This window comes from Jaculus jaculus, chromosome 22 (genome assembly GCF_020740685.1).
Source record: "Jaculus jaculus isolate mJacJac1 chromosome 22, mJacJac1.mat.Y.cur, whole genome shotgun sequence".
Taxonomy (NCBI): Eukaryota; Metazoa; Chordata; class Mammalia; order Rodentia; family Dipodidae; genus Jaculus; species Jaculus jaculus.
Window position 1 is genome coordinate 7,432,734 of NC_059123.1, and position 12,501 is coordinate 7,445,234.

Consider the following 12,501-nt stretch of genomic DNA (forward strand, 5'->3'; position numbering starts at 1 on the left):
GGCTCGATGGGTAAAAGCACTGGGCGCATGAGCACGCGGGCCCCAGTTCGATCCCCAGTGCCCGTGCAGAAAGCTGCACTTGCCCTTGGGCACTTGTCACCTCCGTCTTGTGGGGCGGGGCGGGGGCAGGAGAATCCCAGGGACACTCTGGTCAGCGAGTCCGAAGGAAAACTGCGGCTGTGGGCGCTGTGAGAAACTTCACCTCAAGGAAACAACACGGAAGAGAGACGGAGGAGCACATCCGACTTTATCCAGCCTCTACACGTTTGCACATAAATGTGCACGCACCGTCAACACACCGCGCAAGACAGCACAAACCACGTGTGTGGTGTGTGTGTGTGTGTGTGTGTGTGTGTGCTAGAACTAAGTGGTCATACTACATGCATGATTGCACTTATAGAACGGATAAACCTTGACAACATGCAAATTGGAAGAAGCCAGGTCACAGATTGTATTGAGGCCAGTCTGCTAAAGGGGTGGAATGAGGAGGAAATGTTTATGAGCATTGTATTTTTTCTTTTTATTTTTTTTTTTATATTTTATTTGTATTTATTTGACAGAGAAAGAGGGAGAGAGAGAGAGAATAGGCACGCCAGGGTCTCCAGCCACTGCAAATGAACTCCAGATGCGTGCGCCCCCATGTGCATCTGGCTAACGGGGGTCCTGGGGAATTGAACCTGGGTCCTTTGGCTTTGCAGGCAAACACCTTAACCACTAAGCCATCCCTCCAGCCTGAGTACTGGATTTCTATTAAAATGCTCTAGGCTGGAAATATAGTTTAAGTGGTAGAGTGCATGCCTACCACCCACCAGGCCATGAGTTCAAACCCAATCTCAGGAAAATAACAAAGGAGGGGGGGAAAAAATACAAGAACGCAAGGAGGGAAAATTGGTTAAAATGTTCTGAAACTTGGGTGTGATGGTATTTATACAACTGTGAAAGGGTACATTGAGGGCCATGAAGTCACACTCCCTAAACAGGTGAATTGGATGTGAATGACAACTTAATAAAGTGATGTATTTAGGACAGACCTTCACTCTAGAATCCTGGCTGCCCTGGAGCTCACTGTGCAGACCAAGCTGGCCTCCACTATCTTTGGTGACCTTCCTGCCTCATAGACTCATTGCATCAGTAGAGCTGGCCCCTCAATCATCAATATAGGGGAAATATTGTTAGATGATCTCTTATGACCAGGGCTGGTAACAGTCAAAGAGCAGAACAGGACTGGAGAGATGGCTTAGCGGTTAAAGCGTTTGCTGCAGGACCCAGGTTCAATTCCCCAGGACCCATGTAAGCCAGATGCACAAGGGGTCGCATCTGTCTGTAGTTTGCAGTGGCTAGAGGTCCTAGTGTGCCCATTCTCTCTCTCTCTCTCTCTATCTGCCCATTTCTCTGTCTTTCTCAAATAAAAATAGTAAAGAAAAAGAGCAGAAGGCCAATACCCAAGGAGTTTCTGTGGAGAAGATGGGGACTCCATATCAATCCTTCCTAAATCCCTCAATAAGCTTTGGGGAAAGGGCTTCTAGAAGACCGGGAAGAAAAGATGAGTGTTTTCACACCTCTTTCATTCTTTCTTCTCAGTGTGAGCCTTAGCTCCTTTGAAGAGCAAACAGACTCAAGACCAAGTATTGTTTAGTAAGTGATCGTCAAGCCCGGGGGAGACCTCTGAGTGAAGTACAGCTTAGGCTGAAGCCTTGACTTGAACTTGAGCTCCAGGTTAACTCATATGCCATGTTATGATGACCTTCCATGAGTTATCTGATCTCTCTGAAGCTCACTTTGTGTTGCTGGTTTGCTTTTTATCATGAAGAAGGGAGTGCTTTGCTTTATTTGAAGGTTTGTTACAGGAGACCAAGGGAGCAATAGATGAACCGTGCTCAGCACAGGAGGCCAGCTCTGTCTACCCATGAAAGGTCCATTTGTGCTTTCAACCCTACCACCTTCAAATGAGCGCATCAGGAGTAAGTGAGGCTCAGGCACGAAGCTGGAGTGGGGGAAAAAAATGTGCAATTTACAAATGCACCGCACGAGAATCAAGCAGCGGCGTCTGCCTGTGACTCCCACACTTGGGAAACAAAAGCATTGATTCAGGAGGATCAACTCATTTGAGATCAGCCTGAGCGAAGTAGTGAAATTTTATCTCAATTCAAGGAAGAGGAGTAGAGAAGGAGGGAAGAAAAAAGAAAAAGAATGAAGAATAAGAACGGGATGGGGCTGGGCATGGTGGTACACATTTTAATCCCAGCACTCGGGAGGCAGAGGTAGGAGAGTCACTATGAGTTGGAGACCATCCTGAAACTACACAGTGAATTTCAAGTCAGCCCTACATCTAAAAACCAAAGGAAAAAAAAAGAATGGGAGGGGGAGGAAAGGAAGGGCATGGACTTACACTTCTTCTGAACACTTCCCACATAAGCTAACTGTCTTGAAAGGATGCTGTAATCTCCTGTGTGCTCTGAGGACCCTCCCTCACATGATGCCATTCTAGACCTTTCCAGCCTCTCTGGCGAGCACTTCCTTACTTAGATCACCACCTCTTTCCGCTTGGTGTCCTGAAAACACATCTGTATCTGATGTCGGATTTCTTGCCACTTCTGTCCGTATATATCTCCCAACTATGACCTCCAGACCGGTAAATTCCAAAACCTAAATAAACCAGGTGCCTGGTTCACCCCCGTCACTTCAATCCAATGTACTCAAACCTAAGCACACCTTCCCTCTGAACCCTGCCTCTCCTGGGGAAGTCCGTCTCCTCGCTGGCATCGTGGTTGTCCTCCTCAGAAGTCAGGCTCCAAACGGTCAGCCCAGGAGGGAAAGAGCCGAGGCTTCGACATCCAGTGGTCACCGGGTCTTAGGGACTCCATGTCAAATCTTGGGGAGTTTTCCCTTCCCCTAGTTCAGTCATTCTGCGCCACCTTCCTGCAGGCTGACTCTTATCCTGCCTTTAATCAGCCTTTCCCTAATCCTCCCAGCCCAGATGGTAGGCAATCTTCCCAGACTTCTCCTCTGAGTAGATTTTGCCCCTGCTCAGAGAAGCTTGGAATGGTGATGCGGGCCTGTAATCCCAGCATTTGCAAGGTGGAGGCCGGAGAGTCACGAGTAGAGGTCAGCCTGGACTATGCAACAGAGTCTGTCCCAAGAAAACAAAGGTTAGGGATGTTGGCCGGTGGTACAGAACTTGGCCTGGCACATTAAAGGAGGCCCTGAGCGTGATCCTGAGCCACGCGTGCGCTCCATTTATATATTCCCACATGAGCCAGACCTGAGTGCAGAGATGAGGCATCAGTGTGTGCAACCACTCCTTCAAGAGTGTGAATAAGGGCTGGAGAGATAGCTTAGTGGTTAAGCGCTTGCCTATGAAGCCTAAGGACCCCGGTTCGAGGCTCGATTCCTCAGGACCCATGTTAGCCAGATGCACAAGGGGGTGCACGCGTCTGGAGTTTGTTGTAGTAGCAGTAGCTAGAGGCCCTGGCACACCCATTCTCTCTGTCTCTCTGCCTCTTTCGCCCTCTGTCATTCTCAAATAAATAAACAAGATTAAAAATAATAATGTGAATAGGGGGTCGGGCATGGTGTTGCATACCTTAAGTCCCAGCACTCGGGAGGCAGAGGTAGGAGGATCAAGGCCACCGAGACTCCAAAGTGAATTCCAGATGTCTAGACGAGAGTGAAACCCTACTTTGAAAACCAAAAAAAAAAAAAAAAGAGAGAGAGAGAGAGACTAGGTAGTGTCATTCTGTGTTTACTGTTTTTGTTGTTGGTGGTGTTTTTTGTTTGTTGTTTGGATGTGGTCTCGCTCATTGTATATGTTGTATCATAACAGTGTACAGTAAGTAGCTGGCCCCGCATTTCAAGGAAGCAAGAGGTGGAAAACCAATCCTGCTTGTGAGGATGGCAGCCTCCCCACACCCTAAGAGATCCAGGTAAGCGCTTGAGGCCAAATCCCAAGAAATGAAAGAAGACAGAGTCTGCAGTCTCCTTGAACATGTGGCCAAGAAGGGATTCAACATGTCATGGTTTTGCAGGGAAGTGACAACAGGGGACAAAAAAGGGTACTGGGAAGTGTCACGTCCGCTGCTGCCTGGCTAAATGTATGTACTGTGCTCACCAAACTGCCCAGTAAGCACCTCTCTTAATGCTCATACCCATATATTAATGCTACTCTCACTTTTCGTAGAGAACCTTCTCTTATCAGATGGCAGTGACCTTGGGATGACTCAGAAGGCATCATGGTGCTGAAAACAAGTGATAGGAGTGCTCAGCACTGAAATATCTCAATCACACCTGCCATGGCTCAGGATCCATTGCAGAAGAGGTGGCAGAAAGAATGCAAGAGCCAAAGGAAGGGTAGGACTCCTTACAACGTGCTCCCCCCAGACACAAAATGGCCTGGATATCCATGACCTCACAGTGCCTGACACTACCTACACAAGACCATCATAAGAGGAGGAAAAGATCATGACATCAAAATAAAAGAGACTGATTGAGAGGGGAGGAGATACGATGGAGAGTGGAGTTTCAAAGGGGAAAGTGGAGGGGGCATTATGATGGGATATTGTCTACAATCATGGAAGTTGTTAATAACAAAAAATTAATTTAAAAAAAGGTAATGAGAGGGCTAGAGGGATGGCTTAGCGGTTAAGGCATTTGCCTGCAAAGCCAAAGGACCCAGGTTCAATTCCCCAGGACCCACATTAGCTAGATGCACAAGGGGGCCAGATGCACAAGGGGGCACAAACATCTGGAGTTCATTTGCAGTGGTTGGAGGCCCTGGTGCATCCATTCTCTCTCTCTCTCTCTCTGTCTGTCTCTTTCTCTCCCTCTTTCTCTACTCAATAATAATAAAAACATTAAATAAAAAGGTAATGGGAGAAGATTAAAATACATTGTGTAAAATATAAATAAAAGAGCTGGAGAGATGTCTTAGGGATTAAGGTGCTTGTCTGGGAAGCCTAAGGGCCCAGGTTTGATTCACCAGAACTCATGTAAGCCAGATGCACAAGGTAGTGCATGCATCTGGAGTTCATTTGTGGTAATTGAAGCCCCCTGAAATGGCCACTTTCTCTCTGTCTTTCTCTCTCTCCCTCTGCATCTAATAAATAAATAAACATTGTGCAGGGCTGGAGAGAGATCGCAGTGGTCAAGGGGCTTCAAATTCATAACACACATAAAGCCAGATGCACAAAGTGGCGCATGCATCTGGAGTTCTTTGCAGTGGCTAGAGACCCTGGCACGCCAATTCACTTTGTCTGTCTCTCTTCTATCTCTCTTGTCTTGCAAATAAATAAATAACATATTTTTTAAAAATACATGTGTAGAGCCGGGCGTGGTGGTGCACGCCTTTAATCCCAGCACTCGGGAGGCAGAGGTAGGAGGATCTCTGAGAGTTCGAGGCCACCCTGAGACTACATAGTGAATTCCAGGTCAGCCTGAGCCAGAGTGAGACCCTACCTCGAAAAACCAAAAAAAAAAAAAAAACATGTGTAGGACTGGAGAAATAGCTTAGCAGTTAAGGCACTTGCCTGCAAAGCCTAAGGACCCAGGTTCAATTCTCCAGGTCCCACGTAGGCCAGATGCACAAAGTGGCACATGCATCTGAAGTTCGTTTGCAGTGGCCAGACGCCCTGGAGTACCCATTATTTCCCTCTCTCTCTCACCTCCCTTTCTCTGTCTCTAATACATAAATAAAATTTTTAAAAAACTTAAAAAATACATGTGTACATATATGGATGTTGTCAATAAAATGCTTCAAATAAAAGACGATTTTGATACATCATGTCCGTATTGATGACATCTTTAGTACTTACTCAGCTAAACCCATTAAGAGTTTTATAACCACTCTGAGAGAATAGATCTCAAAACTGCAAACATCTGAGGAGGCTCAGACATTGCCAGGCAGGCTTCCAAACCCATAAATCATTTTCCTGTTCATCCAAACAAACTATCATTAAAATGGACAACAATGGTGGTTTTGTTAAGCTTCCAGAAGCATCCACCGTGCAAATATTCTGAAGCAGGCTGCATTCTCAGATCTGCTTAGACATCCCAAGTCACCCCATGCTTCAAAGTCGAGATGTTCATAGAACGTGCCACATCTCTGGGGGATGGGGAGAAGGGAGGGAAGCATGGATTAGTAAGGGGATGGGGCCCGGTTGAGAATTGCCGCCAAGTTCAAATGTTAATTTTTCTGGAAATGCGTAGCAACCGTGTGAAAGCACAGCATAGGAGAACGGAGGTTAGATCATGCCTCCCGGCAGGTTCTGCTCCCAGAAGAGGGTGAGCAGTGAGGTGGAGGGGCCACACAGTGTGTCCCAGATGAGCCCCAAGAGGCATCTCAGTGCTAACATCACCAAGTGGGAAACACGTGGAGAATAAGCCTAGGATTCTTGTGGGATTTTTTGTTTTGTTTTGTTTTTCGAGGTAGGGTCTCACTCTATCACTCTAGCTCGGGCTGACCTTGAACTCTTCGCGATCCTCCCACTTCTGCAATGGAGAAGTTACGTTTGCTGTGAGGTTGTTTTGTGCTGAATACCAGTGTCATCCCTATGCATGCCTTTATTCGAGTTGAGCTATAAAGCGGGAAAAAGAGCCGGGCGTGGTGGTGGGGGCGCACGCCTTTAATCCCAGCACTCAGGAGACAGAGGTAGGAAGATCGCTGAGTTCGAGGCCACCCTGAGACTCCATAGTGAATTCCAGGTCAGCCTGCGCAGCCGTGAGACCCTAACCTCGAAAAACAAACACAAAACAACAACAACGAGAACAAAAGTGGAAGATGGAGGGAGCAAGTTAAAAGAAATGAAAACCCACTCTTCCCAGTAGTGCAGCCAGGCAGACAGCAAGGACACCAAGAGCTTCGTTCAAAGGGCATCTTATAGGGCAGGCGCCCGTCGAGTTACAGCTGCTTCTTGGCACAGTCGGGGCAGAACACCTGCTCCTCGTGGAACACGAAGCGTTTGTTGGCCAGGTTTGTGGAGCAGCTTTTGCAGTGGAAGCAGTAATCATGCCACGACTGCCCTTCATAGTTCACCACGCTGGAGCCTTTGCCGAAGCCGGTGATGGGGTTCTTGCATCCGGCGCACTTCTTGGCCACAGAGTTCTTGTAGCAATCCACACAGTAAAACTGATCCTCCACCACGGCGAAACGCTGCCCGGCCAGCGTCTTGGAGCAGACGGCGCACACGAAGCACTCCGCGTGCCAGGGCTGGTCCTGGTAGGTGACCCCTCCGGACATGATGGGCTGGTTGCACTTGACGCAGCGCTTGGCGAACATGGCCTTGTGACAATCCACGCAGTAGAAGGCGTCGTCCTTCGGGAAGAAGCTGCCCGTGCCGATGACATTGTTGCAGTTGCTGCAGGTGAAACAGTTGTTGTGCCAAATGGTGCCCTTGTATTCCACGTTCTTGTCTCCAGGCAAGATGGGCTGGGAGCACCCTTTGCACGTGGGGGAGATCTCCTGGATGGCACAACTGTTGCATAGGATAGTGTCGTCCTTGCACGCAAAGGTCTCGGTGGCCAAGGGGCAGTGGCATTTGGCGCAATGGAAGCAAGTGTCGTGCCAGAAGCGGTTTTGGTAGTGGAGTTCCTTGGAATCGGCACTGATGGGGTTCTGGCATTCCACACAGATGTTGGCGCAGAACTTGTCAAAGCATGGCAAGCAGCAGGAGTAGTTGTCTTTCTGCACGTACTTCTTGCCCTGCAAGGACGTCTTACAATAGCGGCAGGTGTACTTCTCAGCCATGGCGGGCGGCTTGCGGCTGCACGGTCCTCATGCTGCGTGTGTGGAGAACAGCATTTATTCCGGAAGGACTGGTACCGCTGAGCAAAGCTTTCAGTGGCTGCCTGGGGACGGACGCCGTCCCTCACAGCTGTCTAGGATGTCCGGGGACAGACGCCGTCCCTCACAGCTGTCTAGGATGTCCGGGGACAGACGCCGTCCCTCACAGCTGTCTAGGATGTCCGGGGACAGACGCCGTCCCTCACAGCTGTCTAGGATGTCCGGGGACAGACGCCGTCCCTCACAGCTGTCTAGGATGTCCGGGGACAGACGCCGTCCCTCACAGCTGTCTAGGATGTCCGGGGACAGATGCTGTCCCTCACAGCTGTCTAGGATGTCTAGGGATGGATGCTGTCCCTCACAGCTGCCCAGTCAGCAGTGGCTGGTGGTGGATGGAATGTTTAAGAGGGACCCAAGGCTCAAAGACTTGATTCTCATAAAATAGCTAGGGGCCTTCACCCATAGTAATTGTGCAATAAACCTTAGCCATTGTGACCTTAAATTCTATTTTTTTTTCTAATTATTCTGATATTTGTATATGTGGTATTGGAGATTGAATCTAGGACCTAGCATATCAGACAATTATACAGCCCTGAGATGGTTTTCTTTTTGATTTTTCAGAGGTAGGGGTTTCACTCTAGCTCAGGCTGACCTGGAATTCACTGTGTAGTCTCAGGGTGGCCTCAAACTCACGGCGATCCTCCTACCTCTGCCTCCCGAGTGTTGGGATTAAAGGCATGCACCACCATGCCCGGCTTGAGATGGTTTTCTTTTTAAATTTTTTATCTGCTTACCACTTATTCATATATTTATACTCAGGGGCAGGTTCTCAGGAATCCCAGATTGGCCTTAAGTTTGCTTGTAGCCAACAGGACCTTGAATTCCTGATCCTCCAGCTTCTAGCTCCTAAGTACCCACATGACGGGGGCACACCACCACCTGCCATGCCCCATTTATGATACACTGGCATTGAACACAGGGCTTTGAACATGTAAGGCCTTCACCACCTGTACCACCAGTCCTTTCTGTACATGTAGCAGTTCCTTCCAAATGATCAATGCCCCAATCCTCTCTCCTTTTGCCAAACACGCGGCAGCTTTGTGGAGAACGTGTCTAAACAATGCTTGTGTTCGAAGCCTCAGTTTCCATATTTCTGAACAGGTTTTTCCCCCCTCTCTTAGGCCTTCCTTTTAACAAACTTATTTGGGCCAGGCGTGGTGGCGCACGTCTTTAATCCCAGCACTCAGAAGGCAGAGGTAGGAGGATCGCTGTGAGTTCGAGCCCACCCTGAGACTACATAGTGAATTTCAGGTCAGCCTGGGCTAGAGCGAGACCCTACCTTAAAAAAAAAAAAAAAAAAGAAAAAAGAAAAGAAAAGAAACTTATTTGGGCTGGGTCTGGTGACTCCTGCCTATATGCCCCAGCACATGGGAGACTGAGGTAGAAAGATTGCCATCAATTTGAGGCCCACCTGGGCTCCAGAAGGAGTCAGGAGAACTTGGGCTAGAGGAAGACTCTGCCTCAAAAAAAGAAAAAGAATAATAAGAGAAATCATTTGGCTCACAGTTTCCTCTGCCTCCCAAACCTCGTGGCTATCTGGGGAGTTCAAGTGAGGTCTAACTCCTGCTTTCTCCTCTGAAGCCATTCGTTTCCACCTAAGGACGCCCAGATCCATCCTGTACTCTATGCTAAATTACACATTTTTCTTGTTTTCATGGTTTGGGTTAGGGTTTATAAATTATACTTCTCTTATGGCTGTAGCCTAAAAACAAAGCGGTTGTTCCTGCTTCTGAGCGATGATGGCTTTCTGTGCCATGTCCCACATTGGCCTCTTTCTTCCAAGCCTACGTCATTACTTAACCCTTCTGGCTGGCACCAAATCCCTGGCGATAACAAAGTTTAAAGGTTACATTTCACAGCCCGAGTCGGGCTTCTTCGGGAAGGCAGGCCAAGACCAAAAGGCAACTGCTCTAGGGCAGGAAGTGGAACAAGGCTAGTCAATCTCCAGGCCCACCCACATCGACCCATTTCCTGCAGTGAGGATGCACTTAAAGGTGCCACAACCGCCCCAAACGGTGGTTCCAGCTGGGGGCCAAGTGTACAAACACACCATAGAGCACTTTTCACATCAAAACCACCAACGGGGGCGCTGGAGAGGTGGCTTAGCGGCTAAGGCGCATGCCTGTGAAGCCTAAGGACCTGGGTTCGATTCTTCAGGTCCCATGTAAGCCAGATACACATGGTGGTGCATGCATCCGGAGTTCATTTGCAGTGTCTGGAGGCCCTGGTGGGGCCATTCTCCCTCTCTCTCCCCCCTCTTCCTGACCGCCCCATCTCTAATAAATAAATAAATAAAAATAAAATCTTAAAAAAAAACATAACAGTATTATTTTGGCTTGTTTTGTTTTGTTTTTGGTTTTTTGAGGTAGGGTCTCACTCTAGGCCAGGCTGACCTGGAACTCACTATGGAGTCTCAGGGTGGCCTCGAACTCACAGCGATCCTCCTACCTCTGCCTCCCGAGTGCTGGGATTAAAGGCGTGCGCCACCACGCCTGGCTCCTATTTTGGCTTTTTTTTTAGTTTTTTTTTTAATTAGCATATATATTACTTATACCTAATAATGGAGTTCATTATGACATTTCCATACATGTATACAAATGTACTTTGACCATATTCAACCTCTATGATCCTTCCTTGTCCCTCTCCCACACCTGCTGATCCTCTGCCCCAAATAGACCACCAGCCCCCCTTCTATTTTAAACCTTTTTTTTTTTTTTTTTTTTCCTGGACCAATAAGTCTGGTTAGGGTCACTTACAGGAGCATGGGTGAGAAGTTACCAACAGGTGCCTAGGACACTTACCCAGTGACTGCTCCACCCCGAGGAAAATGCGTATCCCCTAGCAACCATTAACTGCCTGCAAATTCTCAGCAAGGGGTGGGGCCTGGGGAGCCCCTCCCCCTAGCAACCATTAACTGCCAAGGAATCCTCAGGGAGGGGCGGGGAGGCTCCTGCGCCCCGCCCCGCCTCTGGCAGGCTCTCAATGGGCCCAGCCTCCTTCTCTTCTGGCTGGTGAGCCTCCAGCCCTGTGGCAGTCAGGCATTGCCCAGGAGACCGCGTTCTAACATCCAGGTCCTTCCCAGCTTTCAGCCTTGCCCTTCTTCAATGCTTCCTGGGCCTTGGTGGAGGGAGGACCACCAGTTCTTTTAATGGGACTTATATGTTAAACACTTCTGTGCGCTTCTTTGTATCAACTCAGCTTTCTTTCAAGTGTCCTTTGGCTTCTGTCTGAAGAATCTGTTTATTTATTCTTATTTTTGTTCATTTTTATTTATTTATTTGACAGCATCAGAGAGAGAAAGAGGGAGGGAGAGAAAGAGAGAGAGAATGGGCGCACCAGGGACTCCATCCACTGCAAACGAACTCCAGATGCGTGCACCCCCTTGTGCATCTGGCTACCGTGGGTCCTGGGGGAATCGAGCCTCGAACTGGGGTCCTTAGGCTTCATAAGCAAGCGCTTAACCGCTAAGCCATCTCTCCATTGCTAAGCCAACTCTCCAGCCTAAGAATTTGTTTTTAATAAATAGTTAAATAGTTGGGTTTCTTTTTCTTTTCTTTCTTTCTTTTTTTTTTTTTTGTTTGTTTTCTGTTATTTTGAGGCAGGGTCTCACTCTATCTCAGGCTGACCTGGAACTCACTTAGTAGTACAGGCTGGCCTCGAACTCATGGCAATGCTCCTACCTCAGCCTCTGGAACTGTGCAAGCCACCACATCTGGCAAGAATTTGTTATTTATTTATTTCAGAGAGAGGGAGAGAGAAGTAGGCAGATACAGCATGACACGCCTGGGCCTCCAGCCACGGCAAACAAACTCCAGATGCATGCGCCACCTTGTGCATCTGCCTTTATGTGGGTACTGGGGAATTGAACCTGAGTCCTTTGGCTTTGTAAGCAAGTGCTTTAACTGCTAAGCCAACTCTCCAGCGCCCAAGGATATTTTTGTTTGTTTGTTTTTCGAGGTAGGGTCTCACTCTAGCGCAGGCTGACCTGGAACTCGCTATGCAGTCTCAGGGTAGCCTTGAACTCACAGCGATCCTTCTACCTCTGCCTCCCGAGTACTGGGATTAGAGGCGTGTGCCAACATGCCCGACCCCCAAGAATTTTAAAAATAATTTCTTATTGAGTCGGACTGCTAGTGATGGATTCTTCCAGGTTTAATATTTCAAGTCTGAGAAACCTTTTATTTTGTCTTTGTTTTTAAAGACACCGTCACTCATCTCGAGTGCCAGGCTGATTGATAGGTTTGGTTTTAATGTTGTTCGGAGAATGACACCTATGCCTTGTGTCATTTCCATTAAGAATCTGTTGTTAGGGCTGGAGAGATGGCCTAGCGGTTAAGGCGCTCGCCTGCAAAGCCAAAGGACCCAGGTTCAATTCCCCATGTAAGCCAGATGCACAAGGGGGCGGGTGCATCTGGAGTTCGTTTGCAGTGACTGGAGGCCCTGGCGTGCCCATTCTCTCTCTCTCTCTCCCTTCCTATTTATGTATCTCTTTCTCAAATAAATAAATAAAAATTTTACATATATATATATGTATATTTTAAAAGAATCTGTTGTTGGAGCTGGAGAGATGGCTCAGTGGTTAGAGGAGCTTGCTTGCAAAGTCTACAGATCTGGGTTTGATTCCTCAGTAACCATGTAAAGCCAAATGTACAAAGAGGCACATGAGT

General features: G+C 48.1%; 1 protein-coding gene across 1 annotated transcript; it reads right to left on the reverse strand.

Annotated features, from left to right (window-relative positions):
* Positions 1-6,892: 6,892 nt before the first annotated feature.
* LOC101615470 (four and a half LIM domains protein 1-like) lies at positions 6,893-7,738 on the reverse strand. Its single transcript, XM_045139601.1, has one exon. It carries the CDS (start codon positions 7,736-7,738, stop codon positions 6,893-6,895), a length of 846 nt encoding a protein of 281 aa, XP_044995536.1.
* Between the last annotated feature and the right edge of the window lie 4,763 nt (positions 7,739-12,501).

Excerpts from the sequence above, each read along its gene's own strand:
- LOC101615470 (XM_045139601.1), bottom strand. The coding sequence starts at position 7,738 with ATGGCTGAGAAGTACACCTGCCGCTATTGTAAGACGTCCTTGCAGGGC.